Source organism: Mastigoproctus giganteus, chromosome 3 (assembly GCF_048544385.1).
Source record: "Mastigoproctus giganteus isolate SK-2022 chromosome 3, ASM4854438v1, whole genome shotgun sequence".
Lineage (NCBI taxonomy): Eukaryota > Metazoa > Arthropoda > Arachnida > Uropygi > Thelyphonidae > Mastigoproctus > Mastigoproctus giganteus.
In genome coordinates this window covers 163983543-164001008 of record NC_143577.1, presented here as the reverse complement: position 1 = coordinate 164001008, position 17466 = coordinate 163983543, and the positions used below count along the sequence as shown (strand labels likewise).

General features: G+C 37.9%; 1 protein-coding gene across 1 annotated transcript in view; it reads right to left on the bottom strand.

Annotated features, from left to right (window-relative positions):
- LOC150088380 (phospholipid-transporting ATPase ABCA3-like) overlaps positions 1-17466 on the bottom strand; it is a 433767-nt gene that overhangs the window by 380520 nt on the left and 35781 nt on the right. Inside the window, exon 3 of the mRNA XM_090370142.1 lies at positions 6569-6669. Coding sequence (XP_090226268.1) covers positions 6569-6669 — 101 coding nt within the window. The remainder of the gene's footprint in view (positions 1-6568; positions 6670-17466) is intronic.

Genomic DNA, 17466 nt, shown 5'->3' with positions numbered 1-17466 from the left:
AATTGTTTTTATTGTTTTATGGTAGTAACCTCCAGAAATGTGCTTTAGTAAAATGTGAGGTGTTAATTAATAGTGTATCTCGGCCTTTACGGTGTTATTTATTCAGTTGCTACACGCGCGCAGCTTTATGTGTATCAAGCGTGCCACCTCGTTTTGTAATTGTGCTTTATTCCCTAAAAATTAGTAAAATACTTAAAGGGTGTGAAAAGGAAGCGTCCTGGCTAAGACACTGCAGATTCAGAGAGAAAAAAAAAAAAGCAATATCGATAAACAGAGGCGGACTGGGTCAAAAATTCTTACCCGGGAAAATTTATAGTGGCCTCATACTACGGTTTATGGCCAAAATCACACCGGCCTCCGGCCCACCGTGGTTTCCCCCGTAAGGCTTATGGCCAGTCCTCTTCTGTCGATAGAGAAAAAATACGAAATTGTGAAACGCTTTGAGCGAAATTAAAGACCATGTGATATTGCACGTGCTACAGACCTAAATGAGGCAACGCCGAGAATTACAAAGAATGCAGCGAAAATAAAAACAACTTTCATAGCAGGAACAACTCAAAGTGTAATTAAAATCCATTAGATTAAGACACAAGAATTGGAAGAGATGGAACGGCTGTCATCTGTTTGGATAGAAAATCAAACAAAAAGCAAGTTTGCTTACGATAGAAGCAAAAGCATTAGCAATATTTTATTACGACTTACGTATTATAATTTATACTTACGTATTATAAAATACGTAAGTATTTTATTACGACGATTTTATTTAATATAATAAATTTTTTACGAATAAAATACGTATTTTATTCGTAAAAAATACTTTTTTAGTAATAAAAATACTTTATTATAATATAATATTATTTTTATTACGTATTTTAATCGTTATAAAATACGTATGTATTTTATAACGATTAAAATTACCCGATTATTTATTGTGTTTGGTAATGTTTTGGTTCCAAATGTGTGTTCAATCTTGGGTGGTCGGCACATAACCCTACTTTTCCCATAGGGCCTGTTATTTATATTGCACGATTTTGCATTGCACGAGGGTTTCTAGGAACGCAACTATCGTGCTATACGAGGACAGACTGTATATCAGGCTTAATGTCCAAGTTTTCAGATGATTAGCCTTAGTAGAGGCATATGATGCAAGAAAGCAAGCTTATGCAGCATCAGCCAAAAAAAACTGCTCCCATTTCACCCCTCCGTTCATTCCAAATACCTGTCCAGCTCAGCCATAAATTTATTTAGGCTATCAACTTCCACAACAAAGGATGGAAGTCTGTTCCATCAACCAACTACCTGCTGACTAAAGGCAAACTTTCACACATCTATCCTACAACTGTCTTTCCTCAATTTGAATTTATGTCCTCTCAGATGATTATTCTGAGCAACAGGAAGAATCCCATCAGCACTGAGCATGCTCAAACCATTCAAGGCTTTATACACCTCAATCAGATCACTTTGCAGGTGCCTAGCCTCCAGACACTGATACAAAGGTTGGCAGGGTTGTTAATGATAGTAACAGACAGATGACAGTCTGCTGAAGAGGCTAGTGGGAGCCAGACATGTTCAAAGCCGCTAAGTGGATTTTCTTATTTATTGATTTGAAATTATTGTTTTTCTAAAACTTTTGATTTAAATTTATTTGTACAGCAGTATTTTGTGATTTTCTGATTAATCTAGTGTATTTATTCTTTACACACCCTTGTAATTGCATAAAAGTATCGGTAAGGGTATCAAATCCACGTGTTACAAGTTGCAGCTCCGCTGAATGAGAAGTTTTTTAGCCATATTTAGCCGCTTTATTGACCAATTGTGAAATCAATTATTTTCTATAAGTAGCTTATAGACCTAGTCAGGATCGTTCGTTATTCTGAATTGAGACAGCGAGATTTGGAAGTTAATTAATACTTAAGTGTCTGTAGATTTACCGTTCGTAACTTGCCGCCTTTGTTATACGATAATCCCGAACTAAATAGCATTAGCATAGCGTAGTATTGTCAATTAATCAGTAAAATCTATTAATTTTGTTAAACTTCATTGTCAATTAAATTGTACTTTTAACTAAATACATACAATGTATTATAAACGTAACATAATTAATTAATACATAACTTGATACGGAAGTTATATAAAGGGAACTCGTAGATAATTAATACTTGATACTGAAAAATATATATAGTGTTATAACTGTGTTGGGATACAAGTTTACGGTTATAATTTTGTACTGAAATTGAAATTTTATTGAAATTAAATCAAAATCATGACTCAGACCAGAGCAGCAAAGCAAAAGCTCAAGTTAATGTGAGTGCTGTAGCTCAAAAGAAAACTGAGGGGGGGCAGTTGTCCTCTGAATCACAGCCTTTTAAAATGCACTGCTTGCATGATGTTTGTGGAGCAATCGGATTCGGGACATGATATTGCCATGGGGGATGTCTTTGTGTGTGCGCGTTGCAAGGAGTGTAACGAAATCAGGCGACAACTCAGCATTGTTATGGGCCTATATGAGAGCTTGAAGGACAGGGTGGATGCCCTCGAAGGATCTAAATTGAGGAACCCATCAAGCTCTCAGCTGCCCAAATCAATGCCAGAGCTTGCACTTGGTCATCATGCAACACAGTGGCAACTCCCAAGGCAGAATGTGCTGTGGTCCACAGGAACTAGTAGTTGTTGGCGACTCTATTGTCAGGGAAATGGGGAACATGCTTTGCAAAAAGGATAGGTGGAACAGGACCAGGGTACGTCTGCCAGGGGCAAAGGTTGATGGCATTGTAGAGCGGGTATCATCTTTTAAGGGCACAAAAGATGATATACTTGTACACATTGGCACCAATGATATTAAGAGTAGGAAACCAGCAGAACTACTTAACAAGTACAGGTCATTGTTGAAAAAAAGCCATGAATTAGGGTTGAATTTGAAAGTGTCTGCAATTCTGCCCAGACACGACAGGAGGGAGTATATGATGAGAGCCTTATCGATAAATTCGGCCCGGGAAAGATTGTGCAAGGCTCAAGGGGTAGAATTTATTTCAGCCTGGTCTGCACTTGTTAACAGGAGAGACTGCTTCTACAGGGATGGGATACGCTTAAACAGAAAGGGTGCAAGAATATTTGCTGATGCTATCGAGGCAGTGTTAGTGGGTCGGAAAACTGCTAGCTTGGGAGGATACAAATACTAATAGATTAACAGTAGCCACTGGCAGAGGCAACTGCCAGTGGCTACTGTTAATCTATTAGTAGCCACCGGCAGAGGTGAAAGTGATTCTTGCACTGCTTCTATTGGAATGAGCAGAAGCCTAAAAAACAAGATGCAGGATATTTCAGAGACTGCTGGGAGTCATTGCAGTACAAGCAAACAAATGGGTTGTGCTAAGGTAGCTAAGAATAGAAACAGGTGCATGTATTCTTGCGTGTACACCAATGCTAGGAGTTTGGTAAATAAATTTGATGAATTTGAGGTATTGCTCAAAGCATCAAAGGCGGATATTGTTGGGATATCAGAGACGTATGTGTCACACAGATATAAGGAATGCAGAACTGGAATTTGGGGAGTACAACGTCTACAGAAAGGAAAGACAGGATAGGAAGGGAGGATGGGTTATGCTATTAACACATAAAATCCAAGGAAGTGAAGCCAGCTGACATCGCTGGACAGTGCAGTGTCGAGTCAGTTTGGTGTGACATAAGCATTGGGAGATCAAAATTGAGAGTAGGAGTGTGCTATAGGCCTAATGACTCTGATGAGTATAATAAGAAACTGTACAGGGAAATAGAGTGGGCCAGTAAATCAGAGAGTCTTATAATGGAGGATTTTAATTTCCCAGATATTGACTGAAATTTGGGGGCTGGTCACTAACACACTAGCAAGGCTTTTGTGGATTTATTGGATGATTGTTTTCTACATCAGCATGTTCGGGAGGCAACTAGAGGGAGTAATACTCTTGATCTGATTATCAGTAGTGATTCTTCATGCATCAAGAAACTGCAGATAAAGGAACCACTACGTGGCGGTGATCACAGTGTGCTGAAGTGGGATTTACTCAAAAGAGGTAACTACCATCAAGGGTAAAGGGAAGGGTTTTTGCTTTCGTAAAGGTGACTACTGTGGCCTGAGACAGTATTTAAATTCTATACCATGGGACCAACTGATGATGTTACCAACAGCAAATTCAAAATGGGAAGCATTCAAAGAATTAATCTTGGAAGCTACTAGGCTTTTCATACCAACAAAGAAATATTGTTCAAGATTTAACAGCCTAAATGGATGTCAGATGAACTAATTAGACATGTGACAGAGAAGAAAAATGCATGGGATACATATAAATTAACAAGTGACACAGAAGCCTATGATAGATACATGTTGATCTGTAACCAAGTTACAAAGGAGGTTAGGCAGGCGAAGGCAGATTACGAGAAATCTTTGGCAAGGGATGCAAAGAAAAACATCAAAGAGTTCTTTACTTATGTAAACTCTAGAAGGAAGGGGATGAATCAGATTGGTCCATTTAATATCGATGGGTCAACTGTTGATGATCCTGCTCAGGTAGCTAACAAACTAAATGAATATTTTGCATCAAAATTCACACATGGGGAGTTATTCAGCGAGGGGAATGCCAGAGGTATATTCAACTCTGGCAGTAAACTAGACAATCATGTAATAACTGAGAGTAAAGTGGAGGAGAAATTGTTGAAGATAAATACAAGAAAGGACGTGGGGTGGATGGGATCTATCCAGTTATATTAAAGGAGGTAGCAAAGGAAGTAAGCAAACCCTTAGCATAATTATGAGAGCTTCCATGGACTCAGGGGAAGTACGCATGGACTGGAGATGTGCAAATGTGACCCCAATTCACAGAGGAGGATCAAAGGGCGACATAACTATACACCTATTAGTTTAACTTCTGTTCCCGGAAAATTAATGGAGGCACTGGTTAAAGAAGCACTGCAGGATCATCTAGACAAGACTTCAGTTATATAGCTCAGACACAGCCATGTCTGAAGTACCCATGGACTGGAGATGTGCAAATGTGACCCCAATTCACAGAGGAGGATCAAAGGGCGACATAACTATAGACCTATTAGTTTAACTTCTCTTCCCGGAAAATTAATGGAGGCACTGGTTAAAGAAGCACTGCAGGATCATCTAGACAAGACTTCAGTTATAGCTCAGACACAGCATGGTTTTGTTAAGGGGAAGTCTTGCCTGACCAATATGATTGGATACTATGATGCAGTCACAAAAGAACTGGATGCAGGGAATAACTTTGATATTATATACTTGGATCTTAGAAAGGCTTTTGATACTGTTGCACATGGAAGACTGCTGCACAAATTGGAGCAGTGTGGCATTGGAATCAAATTGCTGCTAGGGATAAAGGAGTGGATGAGGGGGAGAAGACAGCGAGTGGTAATCAATGGACACTGCTCATCGTGGACTAATGTTATTAGTGGAGTCCCTCAGGGTTCAGTATTGGGTCCATTATTGTTTTCTGTATTTATAAATGATATTGATGATGGTATATCAAGCTTAATGTCCAAGTTTGCAGACGATACGAAGGTTGGTAGGGTTGTCAAGCACACTACTGACACTATGCTACTGCAACAGGATCTGGAAAGGTTGAGCAGATGGGCTGAGAGGTGACAAATGAAGTTTAACATTGACAAATGTAAAGTACTACATATGGGAAACAGCAACCCCAGAGCAACGTATCAACTCTGTGGTACTACACTGACAGTGGTAGAGAATGAAAGAGACCTGGGGGTGGTTGTGCAGGCAGATATGAAGTTTTCTGAGCAGTGCAGATGGGCTGCAAGAGTAGCTCATGGTGTATTGTCGATGATATATAGGAATTTTTCTAGCAGGGATAAGGAGGTGATTATTCCCTTGTATAAGGCAATGGTCAGGCCACAGCTAGAGTACTGTATACAGGTCTGGAGGCCTCATCTCAAGAAGGATGTAGAGCTGCTGGAATTCGTACAGAGAAGGGCAACAAGATTAGTGAATGGAACAAAGGGGTGCTCTTACGAAGAAAGGCTTAAGTTTTGCAAATTACAGTGTCTGGGGACTAGGCACCAGCGAGGTGATCTGATAGAAGGGTATAAAGCCTTGAATGGTTTGAGCATGCTCAGTGCTGATGGGATTCTTCCTCTTGCTCAGAATAATCACCTGAGAGGGCATAAATTCAAATTGAGGAAAGACAGATGTAGGATAGACGTGAGGAAATTTGCCTTTAGCCAGTGGGTTGTTGGTTGGTGGAACAGACTTCCATCTCTTGTCGTGGAAGTTGATAGCCTAAATAAGTTTAAGGCTCAGCTGGACAGGTATTTCGAACGAACAGAGGGGTGAAGTGGAAGTGGTTATTTTTTATTTATTTATTTAATTTTTTTTTTTTTTTTTTGGCTGATGCTGCATAAGCTTGCTTTCTTGCATCAAATGCCTCTACTAATGCTAATTGAAACAACAACATTAATATTTACACCCAAATTCACATGATCAAACTATTTTCGAATAATCTGTAAAAAAGAAAACTTATTTCCCTTACATTCTATATATGTATTTCACTAATACCTTAATAGCAATGGGTGGTATCTGCTTTGCTTCTTGCAATAGTTCCATGAATACTTGATCAATAGCTAACTGAAGTGCCCAAAATCGACTAGTCTGATATGCTATAAATAATAAATCTGTATAATAATTATTGTCAAAACAAAACAAATTGAGAAATTTACTAAGATTTAAGCGGAAATTCAATAATCAATAAAAGAGGCCTTATCAGAATTTATTAAATTAAATCACACACATTTACTTCCAATTCAGACAACCAAATGAATGGGCTGAGTTAAGTATAAATAAACACAATTGAGAGACTAATATAACCTTATATTATTTCATTAATGGTGAACTTTTTATAAGGCTTAAAAAAATAAAAACTTAAATAAGTAATAAATATGAGGGGGGTGGAAAAGTTTCTAGCCTCTCATAGAAAGAATGCTGGAAAGTTGTGAAAACCCATTTATTTTTCAAAGTAGTTTCACCTCCCCTTTAATTCAACACACTTTTAAGCTTGATCCACTAGCTTTCATAACCCAATCAAATAAAATTCAAAAGATTTTTATCAAACCACCAGTTGTTGACTACATCAATCACAGCATTCTCACCACTGAATTTCTGTCCCTTTCAAGTCCTTTTTGGAGATATGGAAATTAAAAATAGTCCAAATCCAGTGAGTAAGGTGGATGCTGTAATAGTTCAAACCCACAATCAAGCAGTGCATCACAAAAGCTGTGTGTGCCAGTGCATTGTTTTGATGCACTATGACTTCTCTGGCCAATTTCCCACATTCATGAGTTTCAGTTCCTTGTGCAAAAGTCTCAGTAGGTTAGAATAATACTTGGCATCAATAGTGGCATTTTGTTCCAGGTAATTAACCATGCTCATGCTCACACCTTCTGCATCCCAGAAGGCAGATAGCATGACTTTCCCAGCCGAATTCTGTGCACAAATCTTTTTAGGTGGTGGGAAGAGGGATACATCCACCATTTTGATTATTCTTTTATTTTGGGGTAAAAGTGGAGTACCTGTGTTTCGTCCATAGTGACTCTCTCCAAAACTGAGCTTCATTATCTTCAAAATACTGCATAATCTCATGGCAACACCTCACTCTTTCCCACTTCTGATCTGCATTCAGTGCTTTAGGAACTCATTTCGAGGAAATCATCCTCATTCCTAAAACATTCACCACAGCATCATGAGCTCACTCAAGGGAGATTCTGAATGTTGTCTCAATGTACTTCAATTTTACTCTGCGGTCTTGCATAATCAGGTCATGAATGGCATTCACATTTGTAGGTATTAACACAGTAACAGGCCTTCCACTGCAGGGAACATCTTCAAAACTGTCTTGTCTGTCTTAAATTATGTAATCAGATTGCTGACTATGGTGTTTGCTGCATGAATTCATGAATTTCTTTCAGCAACATTCCCTTAAAATGAAGGTGAAATGAAAAACTCAATGACTACATAGTGCTTGATTTCATCAATGGTCGCTATCTTCATTCACCTTCCACACTTCAACACAATGCCCTCTGTAAATGAAAAGAATACAGTCACAAACCTGAAATTTTTTGTGAACACACAAGAAGAGTCACAGCAGATTGGCGATACCATCTTTCTCATACCTTTGCAATCTGTGCTGTAACTCCTCTTGTGTGTTCACAAAAAAATTTGTTTGTGACTATTTTCACTTACAGAGGGCATTGTGTTGAAGCTTGGAAGGAGAATGAAAATGGTGAGTGTTGACAGAATCAAGCACAATGTAGTCATTGAGTATTTCATTTCAACCTTTGTAAAAGGGAATGTTGCTGAAAGAAATTCATGAAGACATGTAGAAAACACTATGGTCAGAAACCCGATTGCAGAATTTAAGAATGTACAAGACAGCGTTGAAGATGTTCCCTGCAGTGGAAGGCCTGTTACTGTGTTAATACCTGCAAATGTAAGCCATTCATGACCTGATTATTACAAGGGCTTCTGGGGGATCCTTGTGAGACAAGCAAATAAATGGGATTGTTAGTGTTACTAAGAACAAAAACAGGTACACATATACTTGCTTATACAATAATACTAGGAACATTGCAAATAATTTTAATGAATTTGAGATATTGATTTCATCAAACCTAGACATCACAGGAAAATCAGAAACATAGCACTATCCAGACATAGGGAATGAGAATCTGAATATAGTGAGCATAATGTTTATAGAAAGGACAGATAGGACAGAGGGAAAGAGGAGGGGTTATGCACTTAACTAATTTATAAAAGAATAAGAGAAATTTACCTCAATATGATATGTAGAACACTTCTGTATAATACCCTCCAAAAATTAAAATGAATATAACATTAAAGCAAATTGATTACAGTAAAAAATAAATTGAACACAATTAAAAAACAATTAAAAATTAATTTTAAAATTTTAAAATGTTTAATGTAATTTTTCAAAAACAAATTTCCTTCCTTAAAATTTAAAAAGTTAATGCGGTTAGCCAAATTACTTAGCTATTGTAATGTTAAAATTCGGTAAGAATATGAAGACATGTAGGCAAACAGTGGGAAAACAAAAATGAGCATACAAGTATGATATAGATCAAACAACTGTGATGAGTATAATGAGTGGGCCAGTAAATAAAAATACAGTATAATGAGTGGGCCAGTAAATAAAAATATCTTATAATGAAGAATTTTAATTTTCCAAACATGAACTGAAATTTGCAAGTTGGTCACCTGTAGAGCAGCAGAACTTTTCTGAATTTATTGTACACATCTTCTATAACAGCATGTTAGAAGTAACAAATGAAAGCAATACTCTCAATCTAATTATCAGCAGTGACTCTTCATGCATTAAGAATCTCCAGCTAAAGACATTGCCAGATGGCAGGATCATAGTGTATGGAAGCAGAATTTACTGAACCTGGAGCAGGGTGAATCAGTCTTTGATTTCACGTGATTTTATGCTCTTTGTAAACTCAGTCCACACAGAAAATTTCTATACCTTTCAACAAAGGTTTCTCTTTAATTTCTCCATTGAAAATTGCAGAAATCTCTATTTATTATTGTGCAAAGAAAAAATTTAGGATCAGATTAAGCTTATTCTTGATGATTATATGGTCCTTGAGGTTGTCAAAGACATTCTCTCAGATATGCCAAACAAAATGTGCTTGCAACTTGGGAATCTAAAATGCTGATGGAACAGATATTCGAGTGACACTCAAGTCGAGTGAACCCAATTTCAGCGAAGTCCAGACGGTCTGTGACAGCCAAATCCTCTACTTGCACCTTCACAATGGTGGGACTGCTAGTAATCCTGGGTATAACCCCAATGTGTAAACACACACTGCGGTTGACCACCCAGGTGTGAACCAACGTAAGTAGGGGTGGAGGTGTGACGCCCACACCACATGGAAGAATGCCACCCCTCTGTGTTACCAGGCAATATTAGATGGTTGGTGACTCTCATCAACAGGTGCAATACCACCACTTTGCTTATTGGAGGCTTGAAGTTAGTGGAACCCATTTCAGTCTCCAGAGCTAAGTTCCGGTCAATCCGGTCAACCCTTCCCTATCTCTTTCATCATGCAGTATGACTGATGACTTTTGAGGTTATGATGGACATCATGGTGAAGTCCAATCTTCCTTATGTTTCGAGGGTACAGCTCTAAAACAGTATGCAGGACAGCCACTAGTTAGTACACCGGACCGACCCTATTGGTAACACTTTAGGAGGCTTCCGGATCAGCTAGTGTATAACTTGCTACCTCTACTCTGCCAGATAGTGACTGGAGGGAGTCCAAGTAGTGTGTATGTGGGGAGCATTGTCGAGGCCACACTATGTCAAGGATCTGGGTATATTCTTACGTGTATGCTATATCCAAAAATTTCATTACTTCATACAGCATGTCCCCCCCCCCCACTTTTCTTACTATTGATTACACCATGAATTTTCAAGCTAATAAGTAAGCTTATCTGCAAAAAGATCTAAACCACTCAAACACTTCCTAGTTCATTTCACAAACATACGTGGTCTCAATTCTAATCTCAACGGTCCATTTCCACTTGAAGTCTGCCAAACCCCGTGTACTTTTTCTAACAGAATCTCAGTTATTAGTTGATTCAATTACTGATCATCTCAGTTGCCCAAATTATTTGTTGTATGATTCCTTTCGCCTGAAAGGTGGTACTTGAGCATATGTCCGTTCCGATATTCCCTGTCAGAGACTTGATAATTTGGAATCGCCTCTTTTCAATCTTCTATGGCTTAAAATCTCTCTACTTCATTGTGTCAAATTCATCTGTTGTCTCCACCATTCTCCCAACTCCACTAATCACTTGGAGCTCTTCAACTTTCTCTCTTTGCAACTTGACTTTCTCCAATCTAACTTTCCTAACAGTGAGGTAATTTTTCTTGGTGATTTTAATGTTCACAACTCCAACTCAGCTGGCTTCCATTTTCTAGTCACACTGACCCAGCTGGTGGAGGTGCTGAGGCTTTTGCAATTACTAATCACCTTGCACAGATTGTTCATTTACCTCCAAGAATACCAGACAATCCTAACCATACAGCCAACAAGCTTGATCGTTTTCTCACACCCTTCCAATTTTTTCACTTTCTTATTACAAAGGTGTTTTTCCTTCTGCTTTGAAATTTGTTCTCCAGCCAGTTCATAAAAAAGGTGACAAATCCCTCCCATCCAATTATCGTCCCATTGCAATTACTTCTACTCTTTCTAACGTAATGGAGAAATCAATTAACCACCAACTCTTCAACTACCTAGAAACCTTCCGTCTCAACAACAATCGACAGTATGGATTCCATCAATGTCGATCCACTAGTGATATTCTGGCTTATGTTATCCATTTATGGACAAATTCAATGGAAAAGTTCGGTGAAACACAAGCCGTTGCTCTTGACATTTCAAAATCTTTCGATCATGTTGGGCATAAAGGTCTTCTAAACAAGCTTCCATCTTATGATTTGCCAACTGTTTTTTATAATTGGTCATCTACCATCCCGCTCACTGAGCATGATGGTAGACAGCTCCATGTCTTCTAACCTTCTCCACTAATGCTGGTGTCCCCCAAGGTCCAGTTCTTTCCCCTACTCTTTTCCTCTTGTATATTAATGACCTTGTTCCATTGACTAGAAATCCAATCCATAGCTTAGCAATAAATAAACCCATACACCAACCATAAGTATAAATATTTTACTGTAACTGAAAATTTACAAATTAAAATAAATAAAATTACTACACTATGTATTTATAAAAACTGATATTATAATAAATTAAAATATGTACATTGTGAAAACATTAAAACTGTAATAAAATCCTTGCAATAAAATATACTAAAATAAACCGGATTAAAAGCGATAAAAACAATAAGAAACCTGGAGCTTTCGGAAGCATCGGCTTCCTTCCTCAGCAGTAACAAAACTTCCTGTAACACTTCCTTATATAACATGCTCACGGTACTTATACATGTGGTTCAGTCGGCAGATGGCTGCAATATCTGCTACCAATTCCTTAAATGCCAATCTCCAGTTAATTCTGCAGTGAAGCAAAGACAATTTAGTTGATTTCAATCCTTCTAAAACTCAGTCTTGTCTTATATCTCACAAAAAGGATTCTTCTGCTCTTATGCTTATCTTTGGTGACACTCCGATTTCAAGAGCAAGTTGATATATTTCTTTTAGGGATTACCCTGACTTCTAATCTCTCTTTGCACAAGCACATTACAAATATTGCTTCATCTGCATCTAAAAAACTTGGTTTTCTCTTTTGCTCTCACCATTACTTTTCTTCCAAACAGCTGTTCACCCTGTACAAATCACAAATCCACCCTACCGTGCAATATTGTTCCCACATCTGGGGCGGTGTCCCTGAAATCTCTCTCTCTCTCTGGCTTCTAGATTCCATTCAGAAGAGGGCAGTTAGGTTAATTAATGACTAATCTTTAACAGAGTCTCTCCACTTGCTGTGTCATATACATACTGTTTCTGCTGCATGTCTTTTCTACAGATACTTCCATGGGCACGGTTCTTCTGAACTGACTTCTATAATTCCTGCTCTCTCTTTCAAAACAGTCTGAACGCATGCCACCACCAGCCAACATCCATTTACTGTCCAACTTCAAACTCACAGAACCAACTTTTCATCTTCCTCATTTATTCACTCAACTGCCGTTTTCTGGAACAACCTTCCTTCATACGTCTTTCCTGAGAATTACAGTCTCAGAAGTTCAAATCTAATGTCAACAAATATCTTCTCTCATCTTCTCAACCTCCAACCCAAGCACGGTTCTAAGTTGTCATTGTTATTTGGTTTTTTAGGAGCATTAGCAACTAAGGCCATATTGCTCCGGGGATATGCAGTGGTCATTCCCTGACCTTTCCCCATCCTCTGTATTTGGTGGTCACGGGATAGAACCCCAATCTAATCAAGAAGTGTTTATGAATGATATTGATGATGGTATATCAAGTTTAATGTCCAAGTTTGCAGATGATACAAAGGTTGGCAGGGTCGTTAAGGACACTAACTGACGCTATGCTGCTGCAACAGGATCTGGAAAGGTTGAACAGATGGGCTGAGAGGTGGCAAATGAAGTTTAACATTGACAAATGTAAAGTACTACATATGGGAAACAGTAACCCCAGAGCAATGTATCAACTCTGCGGTACTACACTGACAGTGGTGGAGAATGAAAAGGACCTGGGGGTAATTGTGCAGGCAGATATGAAGTTCTCTGAGCAGTGCAGACGAGCTGCAAGAGTAGCTCATGGTGTCTTGTCAATGATATACAGGAATTTTTCTAGCAGGGATAAGGAGGTGATTATTCCCTTGTATAAGGCAATGGTTAGGCCACATCTTGAGTACTGTATACAGGTCTGGAGGCCTCATTTCAAGAAGGATGTAGAGCTGCTGGAACGGGTACAGAGAAGGGCAACAAGATTAGTGAATGGAACAAAGGGTTGTTCTTACGAAGAAAGGCTTAAGTTTTGCAAATTACAGAGTCTGGAGACTAGGCACCGGCGAGGTGATCTGATAGAGGTGTATAAGGCTTTGAATGGTTTGAGCATGCTCAATGCCAATGGGATTCTTCATCTTGCTCAAAATAATCACCTCAGAGGGCATAAATTCAAATTGAGGAAGGACGGATGTCGGATAGATGTGCGGAAATTTGCCTTTGGCCAGCGGGTGGTTGGTTGGTGGAACCGACTTCCATCATTTGTTGTTGAAGTTGATAGCCTAAACAAATTTAAAGCTCAACTGGACAGGTATTTCGAACGAACGGAGGGGTGAAATGGGAGTGGGGTTTTTTTTTTTTGGCTGATGCTGAATAAGCTTGCTTTCTTGCATAATATGCCTCTACTAATGCTAATGCTAATGCTAATGCTAAAGAAGCATGTGCTACACTCTGCTGCTCCTGCCCACCTGGCAATGGAGGCGCCATGGTTCTAATACTTCTCGTGTTTGGGGTTTCATAAAAAAAATTTTTTTTAAATTATATGTGCGTGCTGAAAAATACAAATTTAAAATTAGCAAAGCACACACCCTTTACATATATTATGGCAGCAGTAATTCTGTGTATGTGTTCATCATAATAAAAATGTGACATTAATTTTTTTTTTATTGCTGATTTTTAACATTATAAATGAAATAACTAAGGTGACTTTTTATCCATTTCACTAAATGTGCATGTGATATCTCAAAAAACACTAGCATGAACAGTTACATGTTAACAACATAACTACTGTCAAAAGGGGTAAAGGGAAGAAATTTTGTTTTTGTAAAGCTGACTATAATTTTCTCAGACAGTTTTGAAATTTTTTTTTCTAATGGGACCAATTGATAATAAAACTGCAAGTTTTAACTGAGAAGTGTTCAAGACCACAGAATCATAATAGGCTTTTTATACTGTAGAATCATACTAGGCTCTTTATCCCAGCTAAGAAATCTCATTCAAGATTAATACCTAAATGAATTTTTTTTTTTATGGCCCAAACATGAAAGGTATTAGAACCTATAGTACTTAGTACTGTGCTTGGGTTGGAGGTTGAGAAGACGAAAGAAGATATTTGTTGACATTAGACTTGAACATCTGTACATTGTAATTTTCAGGAAATACGTATGAAGGAAGGTTGTTCCAGAAAACGGCAGTTGAATGAATAAACGAGGAAGATGAAAAGTTGGTTGAGTCTGAAGTTCGACAGTAAATGGACATTGGCTTGTGACAGCACATGTTCGGACTGTTTTGAAAGAGAGAGCGGGAATTATAGAAGCCAATTCAGAAGAACAGTGCCTATGGAAGTATCTGTAGAAAAGGAATGTAGCATAAACAGTACGTCTACGAGACAGTGGAATCTAGAAGCCTGAGAGAGGTTTTGGGGGCACTGACCCAGATGTGGGAACAATATTCCATGCTAAGGAGGATTTGTGATTTGTACAGAGTGAGCAGTCATTTGATTGGAGCTCTGCTGCATGTATTAGCTCTAGAATTACCACAGTTATCCAAGTAAAAAGGTAAGATCTAAGGAACCATAACTGATTTAATGAGCCATTCATTGTTTCACCTTGCTTAGGCATGTACTTAGAATGTCAGATGAACTGATGAGATATAGTGGCATAGGAATAAAATGCATGGTTTGACTCTAAATAACAAACTAGTTTGCAATCAAGTCACTAAGGGACACTAAAGCAAGCTAAGATAGACTACAAAAAGTCTTTGTCTAATGATGCAAAGAAAAGTAGCAATTCGCTTATGTTAGAACTACAAGGAAAGGGATGAACCAAATGGGTCCACTGAATACGAATTATGAATAACGTAACTATTGATGGTCCTGTTCAGATTACTGACAAACTGAATAAATATTTTGCATCTACATTCATCCATGAAGAAGCTTTTTTGAAATAACAAATTGTTGAAGTTAAAAGTAAATAAGGTACCTAGTAAGGATGGATCTCTCCAATTATATTGAGAGGTAGCAAAAGGGGTAAGCAAACTTTGGCCATCATTATGAGAGCATCCTTCAGTTCATGAAGGATTCCTACAAATTGGAGAATGTGCAAATGACTCCCCTATTCACAAAGGATAGGGGTTTCAAAGGTCAAAGTGAATAATTATAGACTTGTTTTTTGGTTTTTAGGAGCATTAGCAACTAAGGCCATATTGCTCCGAGATATGCGGTGGTCATTCCCTGACCTTTCCACATCCTCCGTATTTGGTGGTGACGGGCTTGAACCCCGGTCTAATCAAGAAGCGTGTGCTATGCACTGCTGCTCCTTCCCACCTAGCTATGGAGGTGCCTTTATAGATTTGTAATTTCACTTCAGTTTAAGGGGAAATAATGGAGTTAATATTTAAATAAGTAATGCATGATTATGTTGACAGAAATGCAGCTGTCAAGATATTGACAATTGCATTTCTGTCGTTCAGATATTGCAATTAAACTAGTCCCACATGGAGACAGTCTCCCTACTCCTGTATTACAGTATGGATCTGTTAAAGGGAGATCAAGTCTGATTTAAGTCATTCAGATATCGCAAGCATAATAACAGATGATACTTGGCCTTGAAAACATTCATGGCACTGAAATGCTTTATTAAGATTATTTAACTTGTCTTATCAATACCCTGAGTCTATCTGTAGAAAATACAGTACAAAAGCAGCAGAACAATTTTCTCTTTTTGAAACATCCAGTCAGTCACTTCATGCTTTTGTAATACTCTAACTCATTGGATTTCAATGGGGGGTGCTGAAACAACATTTCAGGGGTGGCATGTAATTTGGATTTAAGTTACTTAAACTTTTTTTTTTTTTTTAATTTATTTCATTATGAAAAGGTATCCATTGTACCGTATCTTTTTAATTTTGTGGTGATCTATAATTGATGGTTATTTAGTACCTCTATATAAAGCATAAAATTATTATATAAGTATATATAATTTGTATATGATTTTGAAGAAAATATATGAGAATGCTACCTCCTTTATTAGACTAAAAAAAGACAGTAGTAAATTTAAAATTGAGAAGGGAGTTCGACAAGGAGACACAATATCTCCAAAGTTGTTTACTGTTGTCCTTGAAGAAGTTTTTGAAAGATTAGACTGGAAGATTAGACTGAATGGAGAGTAGCTAAACCATTTACGATATGCAGATGACATTGCGGTCATAAGCCACGATCCCAAATAATTAGAGGAAAATCTTAATCAGTTATGCAGAGTTAGTAAGGATTTTGGACTAAAGATGAATATGGCTAAAACAAAAGTAATGGTGAACAAGTATGCCATAGAAAGGAATATAATGATTGAAGGAGCAGGAAATAATTGAAAAGGTGGAGTCATATACTTATCTGGGACAAGTCGTCAGCTGTAATAATGATAAATGGCTGGAAGTCAAGAAAAGAATAAATTCTGGATGGATAGCAATCAAGAAATATAGTCACATAATGAGGAGCAATATCCCAATTTGTCTGAAACGTAAAATAAAGAACCAATGTATGCTACCCACCATGACTTATGGAAGTGAAACTTGGGCACTCACCAAAAGAATGGAAGAGAAGCTGAGAACTACACAGCAAAGAATGGAACGAATTATAATTGGAATCAGACTGTTAGATAAGAAGAGAAACACATGGATTAGGGAGCAAACTTAAGTAAAGGACATTCTTATCAAAACTAAAGAACTAAAATGGTCTTGGGCAGGACACATAGCTCGAAGACATGATGACAGATGGACTAAGAGAATAACAGAATGGTACCCAAGAGGAGCTAGAAGAAAACCTGGAAGACAATGACAGAGATGGACAGATGAAATTCATGAGTTGTTGGGTAGTAAATGGATGGCCATTGCACAAAACAGAAAAAACTGGAAAGTTGCTGGAGAAGCCTTCATCCTGTAATGGATTGAAAATGGAT